This window comes from Tetrao urogallus (assembly GCF_951394365.1).
Source record: "Tetrao urogallus genome assembly, chromosome: 18".
NCBI classification, from domain to species: domain Eukaryota; kingdom Metazoa; phylum Chordata; class Aves; order Galliformes; family Phasianidae; genus Tetrao; species Tetrao urogallus.
In genome coordinates, this window is record NC_136831.1 from 6,720,342 (window position 1) to 6,735,285 (window position 14,944).

The 14,944-nt window shown below is 45.0% G+C and overlaps 1 protein-coding gene across 1 annotated transcript in view; it reads left to right on the top strand.

The window, feature by feature from the left end:
* Window positions 1-2,739: 2,739 nt before the first annotated feature.
* SEC14L1 (SEC14 like lipid binding 1) overlaps window positions 2,740-14,944 on the top strand; it is a gene marked incomplete at both ends in the record, with an annotated part of 33,475 nt that continues 21,270 nt past the window's right edge. The window contains one exon of the mRNA XM_079544312.1: window positions 2,740-2,802. Coding sequence (XP_079400438.1) covers window positions 2,740-2,802 — 63 coding nt within the window. The remainder of the gene's footprint in view (window positions 2,803-14,944) is intronic.

A 14,944-nucleotide genomic window follows, 5' to 3' on the forward strand; every position in this document is an offset into this window, starting at 1 on the left:
AAGGATGTTGCAGGCGTAATGGCAGGCAATATCAATCAGATAACTCCATCTAATTACAAAGGTACTAGATTAACTAGTTAACCTCGCTTACACGAGTGCAACTGGCCAAATACCACCATAGAAAACTGATTTAGAGAAACAATTGCTCAACACGTTAAACAACGTCTTGTAAGGACAGGTTTCGGATCAGACAACAGACTTTTATTGACTAAGACAAGTGGTTTGTGTAAGAGAGAACTGCTGCTGAATCACTAATTACTAGTAACCACAAATTTAGCCTTCCTAGAAACAGAATTGCACCAAAAGGACTGGGTAATGACTCTAAATTTCAGTGGATTTATTTTTCGGAGCCAGCAATCAAACACATTTAGGGTGAAAGAATTGCTTTAATGGAGTCTCTGGAGAGAACAGAGGCATTTGCCCCTAATTTTCAAGTCCTTATTCTAACACAGACTGCTGCATGAAGCATGGTTGTACTTCTTGCTTCCAGCACACCGTGGTGTGACTGTGTAGCAGGAAAGAATGCTTTTGGACACCCGTGAGCACCCTGGTTGAGGGCTGTGTGCGTTCCCCTCAGGTGAGTAACCCAGCTGGGGTTGTGACTGAAACACTTCAGTACTCTCACTCAGAAGATACCATCAGTTACATCAGGCTTCAGCCTTCCACCTTTCATGCCCCAGGCAGGCTTCTGGGGCAGTTCCTTGTCCTCACTTGTCTCCCCTTGCCCAGCAGTCCTCCTGAGGCATCCCGTGATGCTATCAGGGCTGCTGCTGATGCTCTCAGCATGGGCCTATGCTGTGCACCCAGCACAGAAGTGCCTCTGGAGCTCAGCATCATCACTGAGCTTGGACCTCTTGGACCACCACATCCAACCCCAGCCCTCCCCACCGTGCCCACTGACCACATCCCTCAGTGCCACATCTCCACAGCTCCCGATCACCTCCAGGGATGGTGACTCCACCATCTCCATGGGCAGCTGTGCCACAGCATCACAACCCTTTGGAAGAAGAAATTTTTCCTGATATCCAACCTGACCCTTCCCTTGTGCTTGAACTTGAGTCCATCACCTCTCATCGCTGTTACCTGGGAGCAGAGCCTGATCCCCACCTCACCACAACCTCCTGCCACGGAGATGCAGTGATGAGGAATCCCCCAAGCCTACTCTTCTCCAGATTGACCCGTCCCACAGTCCTTTCATCCACTGCCTTGAGGACGTGTGCCTCAGACCCGGCACAAGTCTCACACTCAGGTGTCCCACCATCATGCCTCACACCCAACCTCTCCATCTAACCCTACAGCCCACACTTTGAACCCTGAGGAGCTGCAGAGATACAGCTTTGCCTCCTATGAGTAACGCAGGCCCCACGTTGAGGGGAATGACGGAGGACTTAAGACCAGCTGGAAGAAACTGAGCGGACAGAGCGCACAGCTCCACGAGGAGCAGCCCCACCCCCCACAGACACACACAAAGCCATGGACCGCACTGCGCATGCGCACCCCCGCACCAGCGAGCCGCAACGCGCAGGCGCAACTACAGCGCGAAGCGAAGGCTCCCGCCCCCACCTTCCTCCTCCTCTGTTGCGCTATCACGCATGCGTCCAGCTGGCCGGCGGCCAAGCCCCGCCCCCCGCCCCGTCACCACTAACAACGGGCGGCGCTGCGCTCCTCCTCCTCCTGTGCCGGAACCGGCGGCGGCGCTGCCCCGCACCGACATGAGGAGAGCGGAGAGCGGCCGGGCGGCGTGACGGCGGGCTGTAATAAGCGGTAAGCGGCTGTAATAAGCGGTAAGCGGCTGTCCTGCGCGCGGCCCCACGCACCCAGCCCGCTTCACCCTCAGCTCCTCTCCTCGTTGCGTTGGCGGGGAGCCCTCGGCCCCGCGATCCCCAACAGGTGCCCGGTGCGGGGCGGCAGCGCCGCTTTGTTGCGCGGCTCTTTTGTTCGCGGTGCCGCCGCTCCGTGAGCCGGGCTGAGCTCTGCTCCAAGGGCTGCGGGATCGCGCTGAGAGACCAAAGTGCCGCGAAGTTGTTGTGTGAAAGCCGTTCTCGTTCAGATGAGCCTGGCGGTGTGTTGCTGTACAGCCAGTCGAAGCGATCGCGTTGGGGTGAGGTTGGGTCCGGTGCCGGTGGATTCCTCGTTGGCTGTGCGTTGGAATGTCTGGGGAGGAAATGAACCTTAGGGAGGAACTACAGACGGACATTGCCGAAGTTTTTTTTTCTGAAGAGCGCTGGTTCTGCTCGTTTGGAAGCAATATCTGAGGGCGTTGTGTCTGTTCGCTGTGATCTCCTTTTCGCTTTCATTCCGAAAGCGAAGGGTTTTCACGCTGGGGATACTTTTACTTCTCCCGTTCCTCTTGACGCCGATCCCAAACGGCTCCAAGCAGCCCCGTGCTGGCAGCCCAGCAGCGCTCCGCCCTGAGGTGCTCCCGCTGTCCCAGCAGCGGCTCAGGGGATGAGCAGCCACAACGTGTGCTGAAACTTTGTCACTAAAACCGGGCAGAAATCGTGGTATTTGGTGCCTTTTTTTTTAGAACGGCAGCTCGTTTCTAACAAAAACACACACAGCTCTTCAGGGGCTCATTGAGAAGTCTTGGTGGAGCTGTGAAAGGAGAGCTGCAAGCAATGCTGTTACGTTATGCTGGAGTTGCTGTCTGAGGAGGAGTCTAAAACTGGCTTCTTGCATCTGACAAATGGTTTTGAATGTTTCTTTTTCAGGTTGGAGCTGCCCTTCATAACCGCAGCCATGGTGCAGAAGTATCAGTCACCCATACGGGTGTATAAACACCCCTTTGAGTTGATTATGGCTGTAAGTATCAATTTTTTGCTTAAATTCTCTTACTTGGTAGCTCCGTGTGTTGCTCAGTACGAGCTGGGCACCATTGATAGGTGCTGCGGAACACGCAAGTCTGAGCTGATGTACCAAATATGGGAGATGTGTGTTTTGACTGTTTCCTTTTTCCTCAGAGTATTTTTATATAACACATCCTCTTCCCTATACGTTTCAATACAGCTCACAGACTGTTTTGTTTTAAACTTACAGCACAAGTTGCTTTGAAGTGTGCTTTCATGTTGATTATGTTCTTCACAGAGAGAGTGGTGAGGTGCTGGAACAGCTGCTCAGAGAGGCTGTGGGTGCCCTGTCCATCCCTGAGGGTGTTCAGGGTCAGATTGGATGGGGCCCTGGGCTGTCTGGTCTAGCATTAAAAGTGGAGGTTGGTGGCCCTGCATGTGATGGGGGCTTGGAGCTTCATGATCCTTGAGGTCCTTTCCAACCCAAATCATTCATTGGGACCAATCTATTCCAGGCGGGGAGAAAGCATCAAGTGCACTGATGAAAGGCTTATTGTGGTGGCATCTTTGTTCGTTTGAGCTGTAAAAGAATAGAAAACGCAGAAGAAGCCATGAAAGCAGGGTTAAGTGTGAACAGAGAGGAAGAAGCACTGGGAGCAGGGGCACTACCATGTGGGGAGGGGAAAAAAAAATAGGGAGGCTAGAGAGATAGCCAAAAGCTTCTTGGCTGTGTGACTGCTGGTTTGTATGCTAGTATTAAAACTAACAAAAAAAAACTTGGGTTCTCTCTTTCTCTGCCTCTTCCCCTTTCTTTTTTTTCCTTTTAGAAAATGAAGAGGAAGTCAGTCTTTGACATTTTAAAGTCTATTCAGCCAAAACCACAACTGTGGTTCTTGTGAGTTAGGAAGGGCACTTGTGGGGGAGCAGTCAGGTCAGCTTCTACCAGATAAGAACAGTTAAAATGTAAATAGTCTAAAATAACTCCTATTGCTTCACTTGCTGAAAAAGCTGTGTTTAATGGCTCTGGGGGAGAGTTTTAATGGTGCTCGTTGTGTAAATATTTAGATAGATCGCATGGGCTGAGGTGCAGAGCTCCTTATGGGAGTGATCCTTCGCAGTCACAGGGCAAAAAATGGATTAAATCACACCAGGTGAAATCCTTCAATTTCTATCATATTCCTGAAACTGCCCCCACTGTACACCTGCAGGTTTTGCTCTTGCAAACAGTTCAAGTCAAGGGGTGGTTATTTTCATAAGAATCTGTGATGTGTTGAAGATGTTTTAATACCTTGTGTATCTAAGCTAAGTGGCTTTGTAGAATTTAAATCTGTGTACACAGCTCTTTATCCTTCAGTGAAGTAAAGTGGCCTTAGTTCTAAAAACACTGAACAGAGTTGAGTGTCTTCAACACAGTTCTGCAGGTTTTGCTGCACTGAGGAGCCTTTACCTGGCTGCTGAGAGGGAGGCACAGTTTCTTCTTTTAAGAAATCTTCCAGGATATTTTAAGCTGAAGTACTGAGCTGACCTCAGGATTGTTCACAGTGCTTAATTGGGTGTAATTGGGAACACTTCAGACTATTGAGTTCTCAAGCTGTTCTGTATCTGGGGGATTACAAAACTTCCAGGATAATTTTTAGCAAATATTTAGCCTTTTTTTTACATAGAAGACTTTTTTTCTTCTTCTGTAAAGGGAAGGAAGCTATACTGCATATGCAGCTTTAGGGAAAAGAACCATCAGTGAAAGATTAAAACAGTGAACAAAGAGAAGAAGAATGTTTATAAAGATGAAGGTCAGCTGGATTGATACTTGCTGAGCCCGGAAGTCAGGATTAGTGATAATACTTATTTTATTTATGTTGGGCCACAAGTTACTGTTTGAGCTTGTTCAGAATGTGTTCACTGGGTGAGCATCCTTCTGCCATGTTGCTTCTGTTACTTTTTTGGTTTTTAGTGGATGTGGTAATCTATCCAAACTGTTAATGTATCTCCTGAAGAGTGCAAAAGAGTCTCTGTGAGCCAAGTTGTTCCAAGAATATGAACAGTATCTGATAGTTGGATGCTTTTTGGTACTGTTTCCCTTTGGTTCAGGATCAGTAAGCTTCCTACTTGCCTACTTTGCCCATCACGGATTTCAAAGAGGTTCTTGAGGGGAGAATGAAGTACAATTAGCACTCTGTTCACATTGCTCTCATCTGGGGAGCTTTCTTCTCTCTCTGAAGGATGAGCCCAGTTACATTAAGACCAAAAACTGGATTTAATTCCCCTTGGACCTAGGTAAAGATTGACAAGTGTTTTGCAGACAGTTATGATAGGAAGACTTCAAAATGTGGGCATCCTTTCCCTTTCTTAATTCTTTATGACAGTGTTTCTCTTCTGCTCCTCCGCTGAAATCCAGGAATCAGCTACTGAACCTAATGCCTGTCTGGCAGTGTTCTTCAAGGCACAGCCCCTCATCTCTCGAGTCTGGAATTGGTGAAGCTCAGCTGTAGGCAGTGACTGGGGAGGTGCATTACTTTGAGCTTCTTGCTTTCCTTTAACATTAAAGGCAAGCCACGTAAAATTTAACATGAGCCACTTCCGTGGAGACGACTTATTTTTACTGATGAGCTGCGTGGTTTTGGATAATATCTAAGCTGCTTTGAAAACAGTCACAACAGGATGCAAATCTTTTAATGAAGCATCTCCTGGGCTTGGAAAGCTTCTAGAATCATCGACCAGAAGTTACCATGTTGTCTGACATGCCTGGTGCTGGCAGCACAACTTCACCACGTGGTTCTGCGTTGTGACGTGATGGTTTTGGCAGCTCTGTGCCATATGTCATAATCAATGCCTTGAACACTGTGTGTGTATATGTGTGTATTTCTCTATATGAACACTTGCACAGATGTTTATAGAATCTAAGCTTATTTGTCCCTGTTTAAATTTACTGAGTACTGAAAGCAGCTGAAATGTGGAAAAATGACAGTTTAAATTTACAGTTTCCAACTTCGGTAACTTGACAAAAGTTTAATGTTGTCTTAAAGGAGTTTGCATTGAATAATGTAGTGCCTTCAGCCAATAAGTTCATGTTAAAAGCCAGTTAAGAGGTTGAGTGTTGAAGACCTCTTAACTCACACAAGGCTGAAATTAACCTTGGAGATTCACAGCTTGTTTTTGGTCAGGCACGCGTTAAGTAATTCTCCTTGAGTTTAATTACCATAGTAAATTCAAGTAACAAATTATCTGCTATCGTGGGGTTTCATGCAAATGGAAAATAAGATTATTGAGAAAATAACACCAAAAAAACAAAAAAAACCCACAACAAAACAACTCACACTGAATGTCCTGAGAGCTGCAGGCTTTTCTGAGAGGTTCTGGAAGCCCCATGGAAAATATCTTGCTCTTACAGCCCACTTAGAAACCGTCTTATTTGCAGCCCCAAATTACTTAGTTTCAAATGCAAGTGTGACTAGCACCGTGACTGAACACAGCAAGTGTGCATTAAACTATTAAATAATAAGTATTATGTTTAATCAAATTATTGTGCATTGTAAGAGCTTGTTGCTTTGTGATAGCTGAGGTTTCCAGATCTGCCTGTGGCAGGGACAAACTTTAGAATCATAGAAGGGCCTGGGTTGCAAAGGACCACAATGATCATCCAGCTCCAACCCCTGCTGTGTGCAGGTCACCAACCAGCAGCCCAGGCTGCCCAGAGCCACATCCAGCCTGGCCTTGAATGCCTGCAGGGATGGGGCATCCACAGCCTCCTTGGGCAACCTGTGCCAGTGCCTCACCACCCTCTGGGTGAAAAACTGCCTCCTAATATCCAACCTAAACCTCCCCTGTCTCAGTTTAAAACCATTCCCCCTTGTCTTATCACCACCCGCCCTTGTAAACAGCTGTTCCCCCTCCTGTTTATACACTCCCTTCAAGTATTGGAAGGACACAGTGAGGTCTTCCCTGAACCTTCTCTTCTCCAAAAGGTGATTTCAGAGGTGGTGATTTCAGTTGCTGTCTTTTGAATACCTAAAATGGTGTTTCCACTCTGTTAAAATACCTGGTGTTGGAGCCACACAAGGGAGTTAGGAATGCGGTCTGGACTTTACCATTGTCAAGTAATTTCTTTAATTTTAGGATTAGGCTCAGCTCTTTTCCCTTCCTTTGTAAGACTCCCAGGCCCTCATTTGCTTTGCTTCCTGGCTTTGTTGAAAATTCAGCCCTATTTGCTGTTGGAAATGCATTAGTGAGGGAGCTGTGGAACAGTACCTTGTATGGATGTATTGAGTTTGGAATCAGTGTCTGCAGCTCAACTGCTGTTTGATGCCATTGCTGATGGTCTCTTGTGTTTGCAACGTGTTGTATGAACAAATGAGATTTTGGCCACTTGTTTGGAATGAGCTGTAGTTAATAAACATAAGAGTTAAGCAAAGCACTAGGGAAAAATATTGACTTAGCAGCCTGCTTACTGTGCAATTTACATATTATTTCATGGCATGCCTAGATATTTCCATGGCTAGCAGTTTCCTGTTCTCTGTGGGCAAGCACATGACCCAGCTGTAGCTGACAGCTGCACTTTTCTCCACCCATTGCTTTTAGTCAGGTTTTCTTGGCAGTTCTTTTATGCCTTAAAAGCTAAAACACTGCTACTGTCAAACTCTGAAAGGTGTCAATGGAAGAAAAATCAGTGTCAGTCCTGGTCTTGTTCTGAAAGCACTCAATTCCACGCTTTGCAGCCATTCTGGGTCTGAACTGCTGTGAAGTACTGCTCTATGTCTAATGATCAACCAAGGAACGTTTGGAGTTGAAAATATGTTGAATGCATGGGAGAAAGGAAATGGTTGGAATGTTCTGCAGAGTCCTGGGCGCTCCTGGTACCACGGTTAGGATCTGTATGTTTGTAATTCAATCTGCAATTAGCCTTAAGAAGCACGCGTGCAAGTTTGTAAAATCTTGTGGATCAAAGATATGGTGTATTTGTAGGTTCTAAAATCACATCCAGTGAGCAGACGGGTTAATTTAGAGATCACAAACATCAGCTGCAGACGTGGGCTGAGGTATTTCCATATGGTGTGCCCTGTTATGTGCACCTCCAGCTTCAATAATCTGCATTTCCTCTTCCTGCTGCGAGCTGAAGGAGCTGCAGACAGATCTGAGCTCACATGCTCAGAAGAAACAAGTACACAATGAAAGATGGGACAGGAGAGCCTCAGGGCTGGAAGCAGTCCCTCAGGACTTTCAACAAGTCACATTAAATCACAGTCCAGATCTTGGAACACAGAATTTAGGGGTACATTGTGATTTTTCATAACCAGGATTGATGTTTTTGCTTTGCACTCACTTGAAATTCAGTATGTTTCTGAAAGGAGGAAGGCGCTGTGATCTTAAAGCTCTTGTGTTCTGAATATAGAATGAATCTTCTGGGAATTTACAGGGAAATCTGTTAATTAGCTTAAGTAAAAATTAATTACAGGTTAGTCTTAAATGGTCTGTTTTCTCCCAAGTGAGCTCCTCTTCATTTTTTATCATGCAGTTTGAAATTACTTTGTGTATATTTTAAATGAGGAATTAGGCTGTTAAGCTGAATTACTCTTTTCATCTGATTTTTATGATGTAGTTAAGACAGGTAACATTAGCAGCTCAGGTAAAACATTAAGTGGGACTTATTACCAGGAATTTAATCATTCTGCTTTCTCATAATCTGCGTGCTGCTTGTTGCAGTTGTCATCAATATACTTGAGGTGTGTTGTGCCTAGAAGCATGCGGAGGATATGATGGCAACATGGTCCAAAGTCTGCATTGCAAGGGCTGATTGACACCACCTGGATCTGCTGCAGTGTGGAGCAGGGTTCCTACAAAGCTATAAGCAAGCACAGGCCTTCAAAATCTGAGATCAGGTGCTAAGCTTTTTCTTCTCTCTGTGCCCCCCTTTTGCTCAGTAATGGTGATTTCACCCCAATCCACAGAGGTTATCAGCTTGTGGTTTGTGGGCTTTCTCTTCTAGGGGTCAGAGATAGAAGAAACACGTGGTTTCTCGTTACAGCCAAGTCAGCATACCAGGTTGTTCTCAATACTTTCTTGCAAACGATGCTGCAGTTCATCTGCAAGCCAGTTTGGGGAGATAAGCTGCTCAAAAAGCCATCTTGGAACAAAGAGTCAATGATTTTGTCTGCCTGGCTGCCACAACAGGCTCACTTGAGGCTGGTGGGCACCCTGTGGGAGCAGCTGCTCTTCCCCTCCTGTGCTGTTGCTGAGATGATGGCAGCTGCCATGAGAAAGCACAAGTCAGCATGGCATTGCCAGGGAGCCCTGATTCTGGGGAATCATTAGGGATCTGCAGCCTGAAACATGCAGAAGCTGGTTGCTGTAAGGCTACACGAAGGAGCTGCTGGAAAGTTGATTCAGCACTCTTTTGGCTTGGTGGTGTTCAGCAGGGCACAGTATTTGCATGTTGTGCTTAATGGCTTGGAAATGCAGATTCTGTGAGTTGATTTGGTATGAACAGGAGTCCGTCCTGACCTTAGAAAAATGAAATAATAATAATCTAGTGTCTTGCAGTCTTGTGGTTTCTTTCATGTATGAAACTTCAGATTTGATCATTTTGTGTCTTGGATTCCTCTTAAGTTATCATCAAATAAGACCTAAGTGAGGAGTCTATGTATCAGCAAACTTGAAAATAGAAGTCTCAGAAGGCATTGCTGCATGCCAGCTTCAGTTCTGGTGATAGCACAGGAACTGTGGGAAGGGGCAAGGAAAAACTCGTTGTATCCAATTGGGTTCTTTAAAATCAGTTCATCAAGACTTTGTCATGGTCAGACTTCTAAAGTTAAGCCCTAAATTATCATTATTTTTTGCAGTTACAGCAGTGTTTTCATTCTGATATTATGTGTAGTCTCACCACATAAGTATAGGTGGTTTGGTGCAGATCATTCTGTGTAACATTTGGGAATTATACTGCAGAATTCCATTACCACCTCGGTCTCTCTGGCTAGGAACCTTCTGCCTTGCCTACTGCTGCTGTAATCCTTCATATTGCAATGGTACCAATGGACCTCACTGTGTGGAACAAGAACATTTCTACAGTGATGGTGAGGATGGTGATGGGTCCTATTTATATTTGTTTATGCCACAGTAGAAGGGGAACCATTTGTTTCCTGATGAAAGCACTTCCTTCCTTGAGTGTACTGTGCTTTTTTGTTTATAAATGTGAATGCTATAAATGTTGTTCCAGTTCAGGAGCATCAATCAGTGCAATACTTTCCAGAGGATGTTCTGGCTATTCCATACAGCGTACAAATTCTGCTTCTTCATTTGCAAAACTCTCTCTTTGCTGTACAATTCATTGGTCTGTAGATAAATTCTTCGTTACTGAACTCGTGGCTCTGTGAAATTACTTACTGAAGTGTTTCATGGTCTGCGTGGTGCAGCTACTGACGCTGCAGTGAACAGGGCTTAATGCAATTTCACTTGAACTTTTGTTCTGTTTCAACTAAACTGATTCCACCTTTAGTCTGCCTTTCCTTGCTCTGAAGGAGGGTGAGGAACAAAGCAGTGATTATGATCTATGATTTTAATTCTTTTTTTAGGAAACGAATGGAAGGGATCTCAATTGTTCTTTAGCTGCTTTGCCTTTTGAAGCTGGTGGCATCTCTCTCATTTTATTGGTGAGCAGATGTGGGGTGCAGAGGCTGCACCACCCCCACTGCCAGGGATGGCACCTAGCAGTGGTGTTACCTGGTTATTGGCAGGGATGGCACCTAGCAGTGGTGTTTTGATGAGCAGCTTAAGTCCTACCTAGTTGGTGCAGCATCCCTCTAGAGAAGAGGATAGGGATGAGAGAAACAAGTGCTAATGCTGTCTCTGATACATTTTCAATCTACAGCTGTGTCTTGACAGCCCTTCTAGTCCAGAAAGTGCCTGTTGTGTGTAATAGCACCATATGTGGTTGGCTTCCTGTGCTCACCCAATTCTTTTCTGGAACAAAGCGAGCTCTCTATCATGACACCCTCCAGCAGGTGGCTGTGCTTCATGACACATTCTGTCAAGAGAGATATCCTTTATCTGGAGCCTGGCTCGGCTGCACACCACCTGCTCTGTGCTCACATTCATTATGCTCCTTGCTCATTAGATAGCTGTGTGTTACCTCCCTCAGACCTCAAGTTCTTATTGTGGTGATGAGTCCCACTCTATTCCATATGAGACATAGCTGTTGCATACTGTTAGCTTCCATCTTTGAACATTTCTGAGCCTTTTCCTGGGAAGTCAGATGTGTAAGGTTAGAATACATGTTTGCAATGTTGCATTTAACTCTCTAGCTCGAGGTAATTTTTTTTTTAATGCAGGTCCCAGTCCCTGTCATACTGTGTTCTGATGACGTTACTTTGACATTAGTGAATGGCTACGATGTAATTGATGCAGTTAATAGTTTTATTGGTTTGCTTAATGGAGTATATCTGACTTGTTTTACCTAGAAGCTGATATTTTGGTCCAAAAACCAGATCCAGACAGCTGATCTACACTGCTCACCTTGAATTCTGCCTTCTTGCCAAAGGTTACTGTAGTGGTTGCACTCCTGGTAGAGCAGTCAGTGTTGCTTGGAGGCCAAATGGAAACCTGGTGGGTGCAGTCTGACAATGAAGCCAAACCTGTTTGGCTGAACCTCTGCAAGGGGTGGCAAGGAACTGGGGCTGATCAGCATGGAGATCATGCATACACCCAAGCAGACTTGGGTCTTTGTGGCAGTAAGAGGCTCTGGCCCTTCTGTTAATATTTCACAGAGAAATTCTGAGCCTGTAGCAACACTGCAGCCATCTTCCCTCTCCCACCATTAAACTAGATTTTTGTCTAAACAGTAATAATTTTATAAAGAAGATATGTATATTCCATATGTTCAACGTGTCTTAATAGGGCTGCTTGGTGAAAGTGTCTGTGATTCTAAGACAAAAACAACCCTGCTGAATAGCAATTCTGGCATCCAGGAAAGTAAGCCTGAAATATGGAAGAAGCACTCGGTAAGGATGTGTGGCAGTTCCAAAAATAAATCCTCAGTGGACACATTAGAATTGCAGTGGAATTCTCAAGTGAAACTGACTGCGGAGGATCCAGACAAATTCTGTTAATGGGAGGAATGGGGAAATTAAATCCTGAAATCAGCATATCAGTGTGGCTGTCTCCTGTACATGAGGGGATGCCTGTTGGCATTGCTGAGCAAACGGAGTTGTCACTGTTCAGCTGCTGTAAGACATACTGTGGTTATTTGCAAGCAATAGAAAGACAAGGTTTTAATGGCTTGCAGTCCTTCCATGTGTGTATCTTAATCTCAAAGATATGTTTCTGGGCTGTGGAAAGGCTTATATACTGCCATTGCTGCGGAGAAGTAGGAAGTGCTTGAGAATAGCTGACATTCCCCGGTAATCGCGGCGGTCTCAGAGCATTTCAGCTTTCACTGGCCCTTGGCCAGCTTTCCTGTGATGCTTTTTTGGAGGTCAGCCTCTTTGCCAGAGCACTCTAACCTTGAACCAGAGCAGCCGTGTCCTGTGCAATTGGGGTCAGAAGCCAAGTTTCCTCTCCCAGCAGCTAGTGAAGCTGATGCTAATTGCAAGGCACATTCTGTCAAACCGAGTGCTGTGCTCAGAGCTACGTGGCTTCTGAGCCAGAACTGATTTCCATCTGTCTTGCCTGGAACACGGACAGAGCAAACACTCATTTTCTCTGTAGAATGGTTTTGCACATTTAATACAAACATGTTAAAGTGGAATTGCAAGTCAATCTCACACTATTACCCCCACTAGGGCAATGAAGGTCGGTGTGTAATAGTGACATATATCAGTGTCACTGTATTAGCTGTCCTTGATGTTCCATATTAACTCAGACCACAACTATGTCAGGTTTTTTTTTCTTTGGTGTTTTTTTTTTCTTTCTTCCTTTCCAACCAGCATTTTACTGTTGGTCTCCCAGTCGCCAGCCAGCCTAACCTGAGTGAGCAGGCTCTCCTTGCTTACTCCAAAGGATGATGGAAATGGCTTTATTTATATTCAGCCTCTTGGGGTTTTCTGTCCTCAGTCTTTTTTCCTAGAGGAAGAAACTTGCAAACTTGCCCAATGTTTGTTTTTTTTTTAACTTCTTGTTTTAGAGATTCATGTCTTGAGACTGCAGTGGCTCTAATGAAGTTGTAAGCTGTTAGAGTGGCTGTTGAGTGGAGTAGTGCTGTGCCCTGGGCTCTTTCAGGCTCTCCAGACTTCTCAAAGGGAGGAAAAGAATGAACGCTCTCCTTGTAAGTGTCTCTGAGGCAAGCAGGTGTAATTCTTAATTTCTCTCAGCGGCCACCCACTTTCTCCTCAGATCTGCCCTATTCATTCATGTGTTCTCTGAAGGTGGACATTCAGGTTCTCACAGGTAGGAACGTGTATTACACAGTTTCAGGTGTGCAAATTTATTCAAGCGAACCACAAGAGGCTCATATCTGTTATAAAGAAACCACTCTTCCAATTAGAGCTCCGCTGAGGCATGCCTGTGGTGGTTGGAGATTTTTGCAGATAAAAGGCAGAACGTTAGTCCTTGTGTCAAGGTCAGACTCTCTCCAAATGATGGGATTTTTTTTTTTTTTTTTTTTTTTCTTGCTTGCTAAATCTTGAGTTTTTAGAGCTGGAATAAAGGTGCAAGTTATGGAAGAGCTGGAATAAAGGACAAGTTAATTTTTTTATCTGGAAGAAAAGTGTGTTTGCATGTGGCAAAATGTTTTAGGTAGTTATGCGACAGTTCCCTTTCAGTTTCATTATATGCATCCGTATGGAGCAATCACACCACTATAATTCTGCTGGTAAAGCTTCTCAGTGATTAGTTTTCTGAAATGGAAATGACCAACTGATGAACAGCACCCATGCAGGCAGGGATCAGGAGTTATCCATGCATGTTCCGAGGGGCTAAAGCACAGTGCTGTACTAAAAGAGCTTGTGTTGGTGATGTTTCTCCTTAGAACAGAGCTTTTCTGTGCCTGCCCATCTCTTCCAGAGCTGCCAGCTGGTAAGTTGGTTACCACAGTTGTGTAACTCAGCAGCGAGTTACCAGGAAAATTCCACTAATCCAGACGATGGCTTCATAGCCTGTTTTGATTCTCTTGCTTTATTTATAAGGTCTAAATAATATTAATGAGATATTAAAATATTAAAGTAACCCTGGTTTCTGAAACTGGTTCAGTGCCTCTGTAGCCTACACATCACTGCACATTCTGATACAGAGGAAGCTTTCTGCAGTTTCCCTTCAGTTTCCTGCAGTTTTTCCTTCTATTCCCCACCTTGCTTTTGCTTTGGGATGGTCTTAAGCAAATATGCAATGTTTTTTTAGTATAATTCAGATTTATCAAGAATGCTTTATAAGTTTGAGCAAATAATAAGCGCAGAGTCCTTTAAAACCTTTGGATTTCTGGCTCAAGGTAAAGAACTGAGTATTTCAGTGATGATTCCTCACTGATCTGCCCAGCTTTGGTGATTGCTTTTACAAATGATCGGGGTGATACAATAAGCAGTATGCTTGGTAACTTCTAAGGAGTGAACACAACGTGCTATTTAAGTGCATTATGCCTTAGACTCAGGGCTGGCTCACAAGAGCTGGCCTGCAGGGTAGTTATTAGGGCTGTTTAAAATGCCAAGCTGTGCATTTGATCTATATTTGGAATGTATTTAAAGCCAGTAGTGATCAACACTGTAACCATGGAAATGCTGCTTGAAGGAAGGTGACCAGAAACACCACTGCTGGTCAGTGCTATTGCTTTCACTTGGGAGTGCTTTGTAGCAGTGTTAACATGTGAAAAGGTCCTGTTGTCAGAAATCCAGGTGGTGTGGGACGTGTTGTGTCAGCAGCTCTAATGGCAAGCTATTGCAATTATTGCCGTTTCATTTCTAATACCACCTCAGTTGTGTTTCCTGATAGCTGATGGCAGTGTGTAAACTGTTGTTGTACCTGAAACCCTGCAGAAGACATCTGAGACATTAAGTGGGTGTGAAATAGCCTGGACAGTGTCTACAGAGGTGTGTAAAGTGTTGGTACTTCCTGGTATGTGTAATGGAGCTTTGTTCCTTGTGCAAAAGCCACAGTGCCTCTGTTTGTGAAGGTTCCTCTGCTTTCACTGCATGCGTCCCGCGTGTTTTAGGTAAGCGCTGTTTGGGGTGATGGTGATCTAAAAG